Source organism: Mesoplodon mirus (assembly GCF_964341445.2).
Source record: "Mesoplodon mirus genome assembly, chromosome: 7".
NCBI lineage: Eukaryota > Metazoa > Chordata > Mammalia > Artiodactyla > Ziphiidae > Mesoplodon > Mesoplodon mirus.
Window position 1 is genome coordinate 114,651,386 of NC_138983.1, and position 17,729 is coordinate 114,669,114.

General features: G+C 36.7%; 1 protein-coding gene across 3 annotated transcripts in view; it reads left to right on the forward strand.

The window, feature by feature from the left end:
• The window catches only part of GRIA4 (glutamate ionotropic receptor AMPA type subunit 4), a gene marked incomplete at its 3' end in the record, with an annotated part of 526,629 nt that overhangs the window by 349,352 nt on the left and 159,548 nt on the right, over positions 1-17,729 (forward strand). For all 3 annotated transcript variants that reach the window (XM_082627369.1, XM_082627368.1, XM_082627370.1), the window contains exon 4: positions 3,328-3,512. In XM_082627369.1, the coding sequence (XP_082483495.1) occupies positions 3,328-3,512 (185 nt within the window). The remainder of the gene's footprint in view (positions 1-3,327; positions 3,513-17,729) is intronic.

A 17,729-nucleotide genomic window follows, 5' to 3' on the forward strand; every position in this document is an offset into this window, starting at 1 on the left:
CATTTTCTGACCAACAATATTGCACTACAGATTTTCTAAGAAGTAGAAGATACAAATCGTAAGCAGTTGTAGAACTAGTATGACTTGACTTGTGATTTTCTAGTTTATATAACAGCTAAGTTACACAATCATAGATTCAACAGCAGTATTTTCTCTGAATTATAATATATTCCCAACTATCTTGGCAAATAAATAAGACAGGCACATCTGAGTTGCAATGCATAAGATAGGATATTAAAATCAAACACAGCTTGTAAAAGAACTCAAATTTTCAACTGGGCTCTGAAACTATAACTGTGTGTCTTTTACATTAAAAAGATGCCATTTATTTATGACTATGATTAATGGTTCTTTTTAGGCAGCCAAATTTCTTTGCCACTTAACAAAGATTGTGTCCTAGGGTTTTGTTTTATCTCAATTCTAGTGTCACTTCTAAATCTGAAAAATCAGATAACAAAATGTTGAACTTGAATTATAATTTTGTTTTATTAGTGTGAATCTTTCAATATCTGTTATGCAACTGGGAACATATATAAATTTCATCAGAAGATGTGTGGCTCTATATTCTGTAAAATTCCTGTAGTTAGGAAAATAACAGCCTAACACTGACATGAAGCCTGATATCCACATGACGTGATGATAAAAAACAAAGGCAGTATCTAAAGAACTGTGCCAAGCTGTGAGTTGGTCACAGGGATGGTGTGTGTGGACATAGTTATTATTTTTACAACATGCAAGAAAATCAAACAAAAAGTTTTAAAATTATTTTGGTATTACAGTAAATAAAAGGAGAAAAGGGAAAATAATATGTCAATTTGTATTTTTAAAAAGAACATGTTCATAGGTGTCAAAAATGAATGAAAGAACATTGATTCACTAGCAGAGAGCAAATCCCAGTAACAGGATAAATGAGGTATGAACGTGTACATTAATGTTGTCTAACCCAAATTTGTGTGCTAGATGCATAGTGAGGCCAAACAAACAAAAACGTTGGAGTTTGGATCAGAGAAAGGTTTACTGATCTAGAGGGTGCTGCTCTCCAGAGAAGATGGGAGATGTAGGTTTGTCTCAGATCCATCTTGCTGGTTGGCCAGGGTGCAAGGGTTTTAAAAGCAAAAAGGGTAAAAGGGGAGGGGGCTTTGTAATTTCAGCTTCCCATAGATCTCAGTTGCAGACTTCCTGCCACCGTCTTATGACTCGATGTGTCGTTGGTGATTTTGATTGATTGTTCCTGCAAAGCAAATTAGTAAATCATGGTCTTGTGATCCTTTAACTTCTTTCTAGGAGAGAGCAAAAACAATAGTTGAGACATTTTATTATTTACTTAGAGCATTATGTGATGGTCAAGAATTTCATTTCCCAGTTGGCCCCTGATGTTTTTTTCTGTTAAGACCTTTGGGGCTTTGTGTTTTCTCCAAGACCATTTGAGTTTGCTTCACCTTTGTTTCTGTGTTCCCTCACTTCCCTAATTAGTAACTGATGCTCTTTGGAACTCAGGGAAGGACTAGAAGACTAAAGCCTTTCTCTAAAAACAAGAAATGGGGCACACTGAGGGACTTTTGAACCCAGGAGGACCCCTCAGAGTCCTGCTTGATTTCATTAAAATAGGATGCAGACCATCATGTTACATACACATATAATAGGAAACAAGGAAAGAGTACTGGATTTGGGGCAGGGATAGGGGGAATCTACGTAAGATTTGAAAAGATAATTACAGGCATACATTACAAAAGGAAAGACTGAACAAAGCAATAGATATACTAGAATAATTATATAGTAATTAACATGCCCTCTTTCTTCCTCTTTAGGGAATATTTTTCATTTTGATAAAAATTAATCCTGACTGCCACAGTATTTCATTTGGCAGGATATCAGGTAATTTATATTTCAAATATGACCTCATCATCAGTTCCATCTGTTGATATTAAATGAACATCCGTAATGTTTGAAACTCTGACTTGTAGAAAACATACCTAAAAATAAAAATCCTTAAATCTGAGAGACTCACATACCAAACAGAAAACTGAGTAAAGTGTGCTCTTATCTAGCAAATGCTTAGCATTCATTTTAAGTCTTCACGTTTAATCCACCCAGCTCTCCACTCTAAATCCAGGGACCAAGGGAGGGAGAAACTATAGGCAGCTGCTGCCATAGAATGAGCTCAAATAAGTGTTAGACCCTCTTAAAGAGGACTAGCATGTTTTTTATGCTAAGCCACAAGGGGAAAAAATAACAGGCTCTGATCCTAAACAAGCTTTGTTTAAATGTTATACATAGATTCAAAGAATGTTTTTTTTTTCTTTTTTTCACATTCCAACTCGAAACTGAGAGCTCAGAAAAGCAAGATTTCAAGACAATGTTGTCATGAAGAAAAATTTTAAGTGCTGGGTTCATGAGTTTGCCCCTTCGTCCTTAACCCAGATATTAAGACCCATGACTTCCCTTCCACATGCAGAGAGATCTGAATGAAGAACAGGGTAAAGACCATTCCATTCCCTCTGGAAGTCTGTCTCCCGCTAATAAATGCTCCTTTTTCAGCAATCTTAAAAGCACCTTTTCAACCTTCAAGACCCAATTCAAGTTGTTTCTCCTCATGGCATTTTTCCTGGTCCCATTAAGGCAGATTTAACCAAACTTTCCCTTGGGCCAACACTTTCCCTTGAGTACGGCTATCATTACACAGTTTTAAACTGTTTCATTTGTTTATTTGAATGTCTATTTCCTCTACTAGATTATGAGTTTGAGTGCCCATTGCATCACCTAGTTTTCATTCAATTCACCCCCAATCCACATCATTCCCCTACCAAGACAGGAAGAGTTAAATAATGCCTTCTCCATTTACAATAATGCGTCCTCAATAAATACTGTTGCAATGTTTATTTTATGACACAGTTGAACCCAAAAATGTTGTTACTACTTTGCTCAAGGGGAAAATCAATACAGTTGTTCAAAATTAATTCTGTCTAGTGAGTAAAATTAGCAAAAAGTTTATGAAATTGTTCTTGACTACAGGTGGTACTAGATTTTGTTTTTGGTTTATCTCATCAAAAATGTATCCAAAGCAATGTAATAGTCTTTAGTAGAGTGATTTTGAGAGCTTACTCAAGGTATGATGTTACTACTTCATTCAAGCAATATTTTTAAGAATGTTTTTGCCCTAAGTAAAGAAAGTAAAATTGAATGATTCAGAAATAACGACTCATGTTTTTAAATTTCTAATAATTCATTGTATATTTTGGAATATAAAAATATTGATGTAGACTCAGTGCCTGCATATTATTTAAGGGCATGTTTTTAGTAACCCCTCTGGATTTTTTTCCCTGCTAGGATACTCGATACTTCAAGCTATCATGGAAAAAGCAGGACAAAATGGTTGGCATGTCAGCGCTATATGTGTGGAAAATTTTAATGATGTCAGCTATAGGCAACTTCTAGAAGAGCTTGATAGAAGACAAGAGAAGAAATTTGTAATAGACTGCGAGATAGAGAGGCTTCAAAACATATTAGAACAGGTAAGTACTGGACTTTATGTTATTATTAACCTAGACCTTCTACAAAAATAGTTGACTTTTTTTGGCCCATCAATATCTTCTTCCAACCATTTAGCCTGAAGTGTGGAGTTTGGGAGTTTTCATTCCATGATTTATTTATCTCCAAGACTAAATCATAATGTTTTATCACCGAAGGTCATTGTGGTTCTCAATGAAGTTAGAAGTACTTTTCCTCACACATTTTTAAGACATACAGTAGACAGGACTTTTTTGTGACTCAAGAGCTCTTGACCTCCTCTTTTCATAAGCATTAAGATTGAAGATTAATTCCATCTAAAATATTAGAAAATGTGACTCTGTAATTTTTATAACCTTTAGAGAAATGGCTCTGTGAGAAATATAACATGAATTAATAAAGCAATGAAATAAAATAAAATTAAGTGGCACAGTGCATATAGCATATTTTCTTACATTACCACCACAGTGAAGATGGCTTTCAAATCTCCTCACAAGGAAGAATCCTTTAATAAAGCTTTCAGTAAGTATCTGTTGATTTGATATGAAGCATACAGGAAAAGATAAAATTGAACTTTGTCAGTGTGTTATATGAAAGAAAAATATCATCAAATAATGGATAACACTTGCCCCTAATCGTGCATATCATGATAAAGCTTTAAAGGTTGTATTTGGCCAAAATTGCAGTAAATGAATGCCATCTAGTGGTTTTATAAATGTTTGCTCATATTTATCTACAATATGTTAGGTTAGCTAGACAATAATGTAGCATGTTTTATTGGTTAGTTTGCTACATACAGTTTATTTGCATAACAATATGATTTGATTCATAGTAACAACTTACCAATTTGGAGGTTTATTTATAAGAACAAGTTAAGTACTCAACTATACATATCAAAGCCAAGATATGTTTCAGAGATTTCTCCTTAATATCCAGGGACGCTGAACTAGATGCCATAAGTTTCCTTCTTCAACTATAATTAGCATTTGTAAATGTTAAAAGTAAAAAAGCATGTAGAATTTCTTTTAAAGTTCTCGTGAAGCCAGACTATACTGTAAGGAAAAATGACAGAGTACTCTCCTCCTGTTACCCTTTTATAAAAGAAAAAAAAAACATTTGATTGACGAATTCTGTTATTATTCTATTAGAAAATGTTAATTTTAACCTGTACATCACTCAGGTTTATTCCTCAGGTAATCCAAGAAATCATTAAAGTTGTGATTATACGAGGTATATGAAACTTTTAGTGTGCATTTATGGAATCCAAGAAAAAACTCTCCTACTTTCTTAAGTAAGACCTGGTCACTTCAGCTCAAACTCCCATTCTCTCTCCCTCCCACTCTACCCCTATGTTGAGAGTTTGATTATGAACAACTGAAGCTTTGTAAATAACTCTTCATGAATCCCACAGAACAGTCAATTCTAACATCTTCCTGTCAGTGGGTGAGTAAGGCTCAGAAAGACCCTCTAGTTGCTAAAACACTTGTGCTTAAAAGACCACATCTGGAGAAGGCAATTGAGTGCCTAGATCATATTGACCCATTTCAGAGACTTAGCAGGTTTCTAAGAAGAAAATCAGCACACCCAGGTGCTATGGATAAACTTGTTGAATAAATAAGCCTTAAATAATCTCTCACTAAGGGAACCAAGCATCTTACTTTTGTTATGATTTCAAAGAAATTATTTTTTTTATTTTTCCAGCTTTATTGAGATATGATTAATATATAACATGGTGTAAGTTTAAGGAATACAACATTATAATTTGATACACAAATATTTTGTGAAATGATTACCACAGTAGGGCTAGCTAACACCTCCATCACTTCACATAATTACCATTTCTTCTTAGGGGTGGGAACATTTAAGGTCTACTCTCTTAGCAAGTTCTAAGTGTATAATACATTACTGTTAACTATAGTCACCATGCTGTACATTAGATCCCCAGAGCTTAGAAAACTTGAGTGTTTACCATTACCATTTCTATTTTAATTTCTTCAGAATTCTAAAAGGTTTTTTTTATCATGACTGCATAGTAATAATGAGACTATTAATAGACTTTTGTCTCTTTAAAATGCGGCTCAAATATAAATCTCATAAATTGTAACAAAGTCTACTCTACTGTAAGAATATATTGTGTTCTTAATTGTCCTATAAAATTTCTCCCCAAGAAAAACTGTTTTCTATTCTGAACATTTTTTAACTGTCTATATTTTAATTCCTGTAGCTCTAAGCAAAATCACTTTTAATGTTTCTTGACTCATCTAAAAACAAGAGCTAATCCAAACTTTGTCAGGAACTTGTACATTTACTTCAATAACTCTGTTTCAATATCCTCCTTAATGAAATAACAATAGAAAACAATTTTAGAGACTCAAACAAAGCATTTTTTAAAAAGTAAAATGCTAAGTAATCTTGATCAGAAAAATGTCTCTGACTTTTTTCTATTAAAGTATAGATGATGTTCAGGTGTACAACATAGTGAATCAATATTTTCATAGATTATATTCGATTTAGAGTTGTTATAAAATATTGGCTATATTCCCTGTACTGTACAACATGTCGTTGAACCTTATTTATTCTATACATAGTATATTGTACCTCTTAATCCCCTACTCCTGTCTTGTCCCTCCCCCCTTCTCTCTTCCTGCTGGTAACCACTAGTTAGTGCTCTATATCTGTGAGACTGTTTCTGTTTTGTTATTTTAATTACTTAATTATTTTTTAAATTCCACATATAAGTGATAACAAACAGTATCTGTCTTTCTCTGCCTGACTTATTTCACTAAGCATAATACTCTCCAGGTCCATCCATGTCATTACAAATGGCAAAATTTTATTTCTTTATGGCTGAGTAATATTTCATGCTATATATATATGTGTGTGTGTGTGTGTGTGTTTGTGTGTGTGTGTGTGTGTGTATATATATATATATATATATATATATATATATATCACATCTTCTTTATCCATTCATCTATCAATGAACACTTTAATTACTTCCATGTCTTAGCTACTGTAAATAATGTTGCTGTGAACTTTGGGGTGCATGTATCTTTCTGAATTAGTGTTTTTATTTTCTTCAGATATATATCCAGGAGTGGAATTTCTAAATCATATGGTAGTTCTATTTTCTAATTTTTTAAAATACCTCCATACTATTTTCCATAGTGGATGCACCAGTTTACATTCCCACCAAAAGTGTATTAGGATTCCCTTTTCTCCATATTCTTGCCAGCATTTATTATTTGTGGGCTTCTGATGATGATAACCATTCTGAAAGTGTGAAGTGCTACCTTATTGTGGCTTTGATTTGCATTTCTCTAAGAAATAGTGATGTTGACCATCTTTTCTTGTGACTGTTGACCATCTCTGTCTTTTTTGGAAAAATATCTGTTCAGGTCTTCTGCCCATTTTTTAATCAGGTTGTCTGTTTTTTTTATCTTGTGTGGACTGTTTATATATTTTGGATATTAATCCCTTATCAGTCATATCATTTGTAAGTAATTTTTCTCATTATCTAAGTTTTCTTTTTATTTTGTCAATGGTTTCCTTTGCTGTGCAGGTTTTAAGTTTAATTAGGTCCCATTTGTTTACCTTTGCTTTTGTTTCCTTTGCTTGAAGAGAATGATCCAAAATATATTGCTATGACTTATGTAAAATAATGTGTTCTGCATATGTTTTCTTCTAGGATTTTTATGGTTTCCAGTCTTACATTTAGGTCTTTAATCCATTTTGAGTGTTTTTTTTTTTTTGTATATGATCTGACAAAATGTTCTAATTTCATTCTTTTATGTGTAACTGTCCAGTTTTTCCAGAACCACTTATTGAAGAGACTGTCTTTTCTCCATTGTATATTCTTGCCTCTTTATTGTAGATTAATTGACCATAGGTTCATGGGTTTATTTCTAGGCTCTCTATTCTGTTCCACTGATATATGTGTCTTTTTGGTGTCAGTACCATACTGTTTTGATGACTGTAGCTTTGTAATATAGTCTGATGTCAGGGAATGTGATACCTCCAGCTTTATTCTTTTTTTCTCAATCTTGCTTTGGCTATTCACGGTCTTTTGTGGTTCCATATAAATTTTTGGATTATTTGTTCTAATTCTGTGAAAAATGTCCTTGTATTTTGATAGGGATTGCATTAAATATGTACATTGCTTTGGGTAGTATGGACATTTTTAAAATGTTAATTCTTACAGTTCATAAACTTGGGATACCTTTCAAGTCTTTGAGTCAGCTTCAAATTCCCTTCATCAATGTCTTATAGTATTCAAAGTATAGGTCTTTAACTTCCTTGATGCAATTTTAAATGAGATTGTTTTCTTGCTTTCTCTTTCCCATAGTTCATTATTAGCGTATAGAATAGCAACAGATTTCTGTATATAAGTCTTGTATCCTGCAACTTTATTAAATTGTTTTATTAGTTCTAATGTTTTTTTAGTGGAAACTTTAGGATTTTCTATATATAGTAATATGTCATCTGCAAGTAGTGACAGTTTTACTTCTTCCCTTCCAACGTGGATGCTTTTTATTACTTTTTCTTGTCTTATTTCTATGGGTAGGACTTCCAATACTATGAAAATAGAAGTGACAAGGCTGGGCATCCTTGTCCTGTTCCTGATTTTAGAGGTAAAACTTTCAGCTTTTCACTGTTGAATATGATGTGACCCATGAGTTTGTTATAATACTAAACCGACTCTACAAGAAGTGTTAAAATGGAAAAGAAAAGGCTACAAGAAGTGAGAATTTATAAGAAAGGAAAAATCTCAGTAATAAAGATCAAGCGGGATCAGAGCAGACACCTGGAGCAGGCTCAGGCACACACTGTGACAACCCTGGCCTGCCAGTTAGAGCCCCAGGTCAATCCCAAACTGCCTCCTCTGCACTCGGTACACCCTGTTTAGGTGCAGGTCTAGGTCCCAGACAGCACCATCGTCTACCTTCACCCTAGTGGAGAGTTGCAGCAGAGCAAGAGGGGTTGGAGCAGGCTGCCAGTGTGGGCTGGGGTGTGCTCTGGGGAAGTTACAGGAAACTGGTCAGAACCCCAGGGAGTTTTCAATCTGCTTCCTGTACCTTTTCCCAAAAGCAAGTGTGTGTGCACATTCTTCAAAAGTAAAGTGTCAATTTCTTACAACCTCGTGTTAAGTCCAACTGGTTTGCAAACCAGCTAAGGAGACTTCTCTTCTCAGTGCAAGACCTCAGGTATGCAGTGCCCAATATGTGGTTCGAACCCCTCACTCTCGAGGGAGAATGTCCAACCCCATGATATTCTCCTCCTTTTCTGTGTTTCCTGCTAGGGATGGGGGTTCTGACCTGATTTCTTCTCTTCTCTCTCTACCCATCTCTGTGTGAATCTTTCTTACAGTCTTGTTAGTGGAAGAGCTTTTCTGCCAGTTTTCAGTTGTTTACAGCTAGAGTTGCTCCACATATAGATATATTTTTGATGTGTTTGTGGGGGGAAGTGAGCTTGATGTCCTCCTTCTCTGCCATCTTTATCTCTCATCAAAAAATGCCTTTGACAAAAGGTAGCCATTTCTCAGAAGATAGTGAAATTAATACAATGAGGATAAGGGGATGGGTTAGTAAATTTCTAGAAGGATGGGCACACTTCATACTGTGGTGACATGCTGTCAATAATTACTTCATTGACACTTTAATTTGTATCAATTTTCAAAAACATAATGGAAATAGCTCACAATTTTCTCTCAAAATATGTTAATGAACAACTGCTTCAAGAAGCACTTTATCTTCTGTACATGTTTTCCAAATTATTTTTATGCTATGAAATAATTAGTTCTTATAAATGTATTGCTAGTTAAAATAGTAGTTAACCACATATTCATTCATTCAAATATCTCAGAACATGAGTTTCAAAACAAGTATTTGAAAATGTGTTTTAAAGTTATATTGACTTTTCCACCCTAAATTACACCATAGAAAAAAAAATGAATTTATGTAAATATCACTCACTGAACTATTTAAGGCAATAGAAATATAGCAAAACTACCAAGTTAGATTTATTATATTAAAAAGTCCCTAATGATTTTATCTTATGCCTTATCAGTTGGACATTTAAGTGTCAGACTTTGATTCTTATGTATAACCCAGTATACAAAAAAGCAGCAACAAACTTGATCTTAACTGTCTTTCAGGAATTAAAGATTATTTGAACAAAATAGCACTTAAGGCTAACAGTTGTTCACATATTTTTAATCCACCATGAAAAATACCCAAGAGTCATGCAGCTAGATTTCTGTGTTCTATAGTCAGTGAAACCCTCCTTTTCTGGAATACAGTCTGGGCAGTGGGATGGCATGTACCTTCTTCTACCTCTTCCTTTGGTCAATTGACATATTCCCAAAATAATGATGTTTCCAAAAATGATGAATGTTTTTAGCTTTTGCGAGATGGGTAAGAAATCTTCAATTGTTAATTTTTAAAATGTAAGTGGAGTAATTTAATGCCTATGAAATTTAATGCCTTCTTATTCTCCTTACTTTAAATAAAAAGCATTGGGCTGAGATGATCTTGTAAAACCCTTCTCACTCTAAAAGTCAATAATGCTATTTCCAATGAAGACTTCCTGATAATTGCATTTGATCCTGAAGCAATATATAATTTTACACATAGGCTATATGTTGAAAAGCAGCATGAAGTAAAGCCTCAGTCAAGTGGCCATTTCCGTATATTCATTCATTCTACAAATATTTATTGAGCGTCCACTTTATTTAGGTTGGGCATTATGCTCTGCTGAAGATAAATTTATGAGCAATTTCTGTTCTAGTTAGTTACTCTTATCTGGTTAACTAAGGCTCAAACCAAAAGCATTTCCTAAAATCCCACTAAAATATATTCTTTCTTTTAGAAATATAGTACATATAAAATAATCAAACATCTCAGGAATTTTGCTATGAGTGCCAGTTCTTATTCAATACATGATGATATGAAAGGCATTAGATAGAGAACTGGAACTATATTGGCCCTAGGACAATTTATTTATTTGGCCGTAGGATGTATTTAAGGAGTCTAACCAAGTATTTATCAGGAGAAGATGGTATGGGCCAACCTTACAGTATGAAATAGTTGTTTAACAAAAGAATGGGGAAAAATGTCTCTACAGTTGACTCACAGTTATCTCAAACTGCCTCTAATACATACTCAAATTGGTGCCCCTTTCAACAGTAGTCTTGCTTTCACTATATGACAGGGAAATTCAGTGTCCCACTAAACACTCAGATAATTGGCAAACCCAGTGACCTTGTCATATTGTTTGAAAATTAATCAAAAAAGCCTAAAAGCCATGACTGACCTCTCAGAGGTTTGTTACATCACCAAAGGAAGCCAATAATTCTATCTCAGGGCATGATCAATTAGAAAAAGGAAAATTCCTTACAAACAGAAATATGGCTGTTTGCACGTAAGTGGTGAAATGTGGACATAGCCCCCAGCTAACTTATTCTAAATCCAAGGCTACCTCCTTACCTAGTACTACCTAAATGGGATGTCAGAGCCCAGACAGGATTTTTGGCATGTTGCCAAATGTGTGGCAACAGATAAGACTCTGTTTATTTAGAGCCTGCATTTACAAATTTTCAGAATGCTCTAGCATAAAAAATTGCATTAAATCTAGAACTCTACTCAATCCACCTCCACTTCCAAAAACATCTCTGGCTCTGAATAAAGCATCAAGAACAACCAAAGGCTTCAGTAGCCTGCCTCTTATGCCATAACTGGTTGCATCATTATCTAGAAGGAAATACACGTTTTATTTAGTTACTGGCTAATGGCCATAACATCATTTTTTCACACTAAAATTTTAAAAGAAAACAGAAAAACAAGAGTAAGAGATAGACGAGACAACAAAAGCACAAAGAAAAGAGTAAAGCTACCTTCAGTTATAAGGTGTAGTCACTGAAGAAGAAATCTGATAATTGGAGATAATAGCTTTGATTATTTGAATCATCTATAGGATTAAACACACATGCTAACAGTAGGAATGAGTCAAGAGTAGTAGACTAGACAATTCTGCCCTTGATTCCTAATATGTTAATTCAACATCTATGTGCCAGACATCATTCCAGGCACTGCAGGGCTGTACAAAGATGAGCAAAACATGTTCCCTACACTGAGAATGCTTACACTCAAGCTGGGAATTCAGAAACATGAATAAATAATTACAAAACAATTTGATGGGTTCAGAAACAGAAGTATTACAAAATATATCAGGAACCCAGAAGATGTGGTGACTGAATATAATCAAGACAGTCAGAAATGTTTCACAGAGAAAACAGACATTTAAATTGAAAATGCATTGTATATTTCCAGGAACAGAAAAAAGTAAGGATATTCCAGACATAAAAAATTGCAAAAACAAGGAGGTCTGTAAAAGCTCAGAAGGCAGATACTGTTGTGTGAAAACCCAAACAAACTTCTTGGCCAACCCATAGTTCTAGCTGATAAAAATCGGGCGAGAGCAAATGTAGAATTAGAGTGGCACAGTAATTTAGGATGAAGTGGTGAAGACCTGTAGTAGCAAGAAAATGGATTCTTTGTGTTGTATCAGTTTAGCTATCTGTCTTTGCTGTTGACATATCTCCATCAGAGCAGGGTCCATTCTTATTATTTACCAATATATTCCCAGTGATATGAAAGAGGATCAAAAAATTATTGTTAAATAAATGAAAGTCTGAATGAGCTTCACTTGAAGACACAGGCAAGAGATATTTCTTTTATGTGTTCAAGGGAAGAGCACCCAGTAGCACCCAGAGTTTCTGAAGGTAAGCTCTCAGTTACCTGAGAAGAGTTCTTGTCCAGAATATCTCACCCACCAAAGATGATGAGAAATTTGTGTTTTCTAGAGTTTTCTGTATAAGCTGAAAAAAGCATAAGAGTTTAATTTCCATATATTAAAGTAATGATGCATAAGGTGCAATGGGAACAAATCAGGCACTCAAATTACTACAGCAAAGAAATTATATCAGCAATTTTCTACACTACACTACTGGCAGAGCTTGCTGCTTTTGCTTCATTATAAAGCTGCTTTTGCATATAGAGCTTTGCTCAGTCAGGAGCTGCAACAAAATAAGAGGAACTTAAAAGACATGAGGTTATGTCCAAAAAAAAGGAAAATCTTACTTCTTTCATTTTACTTTTTGCCAAATTGCTTTGAATGTACAAGCCCCATTACAATTTATGGGGTTTGTTGTTTTCGTAGAAAATGAAAATACATTTACATATCTCAGTCAGACTAGTATAAATTTGTGGGAATTAGAAAGGGGTCTCTAATTGTCTCTTAGCTACTGTTGCCATGGATGGAGCTATTCCTAATTTTCTTTTTTTTTTTTTTTTTTTTTTTTTTTTGCGGTACACAGGCCTCTCACTGTTGTGGCCTCTCCCATTGTGGAGCACAGGCTCTGGACACGCAGGCTCAGCAACCATGGCTCACGGGCCCAGCCGCTCCATGGCATGTGGGATCCTCCCTGACTGGGGCACGAACCCGTGTCCCCTGCATCGGCAGGCAGACTCTCAACCACTGCGCCACCAGGGAAGCCCTAAATTTTTTTAAAAAGATAAATTGAAAAATAAAGCAAACAAAGAATATAAGTTTTTTTGAAAAAGAAAAATATAATTTTGTCTTAAAAGAACTGTGAATTCTAGGATTAAATTGTATTCAACTAAATTTGTTTTAGTTGATACTGCAAGAACACTTATTAGAATAGTTTCCATTATTATTGTTGTCAGAAACATTCAAAAGCTCAGCTTTAAAAAAAAAAGATAAAGAAAAATATGCTTGATAATTTTAGAAATATAAAATAAATTAGTTTTACTAGCCTTAAATAGAAAGCAGCTGCATAGAAGTATCTACTATGGTTTAGGGAAAGACAAGCACTATTTCTCTTTAAATAGAAAAGAGAACTTCATAATTTATTTCAGTAGAATTTCGTGTATACTCTTCACATGTTTAAAAGACAGTGAAATTAACAAAAAAGAAGTAAAACATTCAACAATACCTTTGAGGACACTTTTCTGAATCTTGTAAACATTATAAATATATTTACTCTTTATAAATTCTAGAGTATATTAAATAGTTCAGTGATAAAGTAGACTATCTGACAGTAGATGAAGTGATTAATCTTTTTAATCACTTTGATTCAGTCAGAAAGGTAAAGGAACAAATTCACTCCTAATTCTCCCTTTAAGATCAACCATATAATCATTCAATATTCTCATACTGATCTTCTGTGTTTTCTCCGAGCTCATATACAACCAATGAGAAGTTTAAAATCATATTGTGGCAGAAAATTAAAGTGGTCTTGTTCTTACAAAAAGGAAAAAAGAAGGAAAGAAGGAAAGAAAAAGAAAGAAAGAAAGAAAGAAAGAAAGAAAGAAAGAAAGAAAGAAAGAAAGAAAAAGAGAGGGAGGGAGGGAGGGAGGAAGGAAGGAAGGAAAGAAGGAAGAAAATAAAGGTTCACATAATCACTGGCAAATGGAAGAAAGATCAAGATTAGATATAGGGAATTTATTTTCTATTTTTTAAGGTTTTTTTCAAGGTCACATACCAAATGATTGTTACATTCTTTCAAAGTACAGGCTTAAATTGTTTCTGTACTTGCCCTATGTTTTTCCCTTTAAAACCATAGAAACTATACTAGAAATATAGATATTTGAATTCTATTTTTATAATTAATTTGTGTCTATTTCTGCTGATTGCTATCATAATGTAAACTTAAAAGTCAAATATTCTGTGTAAGATAATAATATATTACAAATATCTTGCAGCTAACAGATGAGAAACAATTTTTCTTGTCTCTGCCCACCCCACACTATCATTTTGCTTTCTTAACATGTATACAGCACTCATCTATTTGCTCATTTATTCAGCAAACATTTATCTAATACCTACTAATTTCCAAACATTGTATACAAAGTTAATCAATTTCAATCCAGGAATCAGGACAAGGTGGCAGAGTAGGAAGATCCTCGACTCACTTCCTCCCACGAACACACCAAAATTACAACTATATGTAGAGAAACTATCTCTGAGACCAACCTGAAGACTAACAGAAAGACTTCCGCAGCTAAATATAAAAAGAAAAAGCCACACTGAGATGGATAGGAGGGGCAGAGACATGCTCTAGCCAGAACCCACACTCCATCACTGCAACTCATTGCTGGAAGGAATATCATAGGCTCAGAGGTAGTCCCTGAGGAATGAGGGCTCCAAAGCCCACATTGGGCTCTCCAGCCTGGGGAACCTGCATTGGGAACATGAGCCCCCATAATGTCTGACTTTGAAAACCAGCAGGGCTTATTTCCAGGAGAGCCAGAGGGCTATAGGAAACTGAGAATCCACTATTATAGGGTTCACACTTAAAAATTTACCCTCTCCCAATTCCCAGCACAGAGACAGTAGTTTGAAAAGCACCTCAGTCATACATGAAGGAGATTAATCAACTAATTTTAGGGCATATGCTTGAGGGGCAGGGATCTGTTGGAACTTTCTCTGGGTACAGAGGAACTGGTGGAAGCCAGTTTGGGGGTGTGGGGGGGTGGAGGTTGTGGCTCACTGTCCACCTTGCTGGCCCAGCACTATCAGGTGTCATTTCTGGTTCTCCCTATCTAATCAACACCACTTAATTTGCCTTGCATTCACCTTGCTTTGGACCAGATCCAGCCAGCAATCCCCCAAAGCAGACCTGGCAGTTTCCCTCAGTAGGCACTGGAGCCCCTCCAAAGTGGCTCCCCACACCACCAGTCCTGTCAGGCACCCATGGGTGTCACTGATGCCCCCCAAAGTGGCTCCACAGAAGGGCCCAGCCCTGCACATAAAAGCTTTTGTAACAGTTGCAGCTGGGCCTTAGAGTCAGACTCACCAAAGGCCAGCCCCACAGAGCAGCTCTCCAACAGTAAGCCACAACAAGAGGGCATACACACCCAACACAGAGGATACTCCTGTAGGACGTGACTCTGGTGACCAGGGAGACCATGCTGCTGAACCCCAAAGGATACCTTCTACGCAAGGCCACTCTTTCAAGACAGGGAGACATAGCTGATCTACCTAATACATAGAAACAAACACAGAGAGCTAGGCAAAATGAAGAGATAAAGGAATATGTTCCAAATGAAAGAACAAGACAAAACCTCAAAAAAAGAGCTAAGCAAAATGGAGATAAGCAATCTTCCAGATAAGAATTCAAAGTAATGGTCATAAAATGTTCATTGAACTTAGAGGAAGAATGAAGAAACACAGTGAGAACTTTTTTACAAAGAGAACTATTTATGAAGCAATTATTGATGAGAAGGACCTGAAGACTAGCAGAAAAGATATTTTACAACTAAAGATATAAAGAAGGAACCACAACTAGACTTATAGGAGGGGTGGAGACACAATATAGTCAAGTCCCATACCCCCAGTGGTTGAGCCACAAACAGGAGGATAATTACAATTGTGGCAGCAATTTTGGGAAGTTCCTTCTACCACATGGACACTGGTGCTAGCAAATGCTATTTTGGAATCCTCCTTCTAGCTTATGGTGCCAGGACCTGGACTTGCTCACCAGCCTGTTGGCACCAGTAGTGGGGTGCCTCAGGCCAAGCAGCTAACAAGGCAGGGACACAGCCCAATCCATCAGCAGGCTGACTGCCATAGCTTCCCCTGAGCCCCCAGCCACCCTAGGGCCTGGACCCACCCACCAAAGAGTCCAGGACCAAGACCCACCTACCAGTGTGCTGGCACTAGCCCCAGTATCCCTGAAGCCCTGCAACCAGAGACCCCAGGACCTGACTCCACCCACCAGTGGGCTGACACTAGCCCTGGGACCAGCCTAACCCATCGCTGGGCAGGCACCAGTCCCAAGGCCCCTGCGCCCTGGCTCTACCACCAGCCAGCTGAAACCAACTCCAGGACATCCAAGGCCCTGAAGCCAGAGACCCTGGGACTCCACAGGACTCTGCTGTGCCAGCAATCACTTCTATCCCAAGGCACCACCCTTCAAGGTGCCAACACCAACTGTGAGATCCCTGGAGTCCTGAGCCAGAGACCCCAGGACCCACCCACCAGTAGATCAATACCAGCTTTGGGACACCATGCATGCTATAGCCAGTGGTGTCAGGAATTGGTCTTGCCCATCAGCGGACAGACACCAGCTCCAAGATCCTCAGGGTCCTGTAGCCAGAGAGTCTGGAACCAGAATCCATCCACCAGCAGGCCAGTACTAGCTCTAAGGACCTCTGGGCCCCAGCCCTGGCAATCAGCAGGACAACACCAGCTTTGTGACAACTTGGGCTCCTCAACCACCCACACTGGGACCCAGCCCCACTCACCCATAGGCCAGTACCAACTTTGGGACATCCCAGATCCCACAGCCACCCATTTCAGGAGCTGACCTTTCCCACCAGGAGGCCAAAACTAGATCCAGAACACTTGGTCCCAAAATCACCCACCCAAGGGCTTGAATCCATCCACCAGCACTAGCCCTGAGACACCCCCTCCCCAACCAGGGCTCTACATTCAGCCAACCCATGACCAGACCCCACCCACAAGCAGCTGGCAGCCTCTAAACAAGGGCAGAGCCTGACAACCAGTTGGACCAGGTGCCAGCCATGCTAACCAGATCACCCACAGTAGTTAGCCCACCACAACAGAAGAGCCCATGCAGCCCACAGAGGAGGAACCTCTAAATATATAGCTCTTGTGGCCAGAGGGGAGTGTGCTGCTGGGATGCATAGGACATCTCCTACAAAAGACCACTTCTCCAAGATTGGGAAATGTAATCAACCTACCAAATACATAGAATTAAAAACAGATAATTAGGCAAAATGAGGTTATAAAGGAATACATTCCTAAAGAAGGAACAAGATAAAACCAGGGAAGAAGAACCTAATGAAGTGGAGATAAGCAATCTACCCAATAAAGGGTCTTAGGTAATAAGCATAAGGATGCTCAAAGAACTCAGGACAAGAATGCATGAACACAGTAAGAATTTTGTAAAAGAGTTAGAAAATATAAAAAGGAACTAACCAGAGTAAAGAATGCAATAACTGAAATTAAAATACACTAAAAGGAGTCAACAATTAATTAGATGATACAGAAGAATGGAGCAGAAATACAGAGTAGCAGCTATCACTGAAACTGAACAGAAAAAAATAATTTTTAAAAATGAGCACAGTTTAAGAGACCTCTAGGACAACATCAGGCATACCAATATTCACATTATAGGA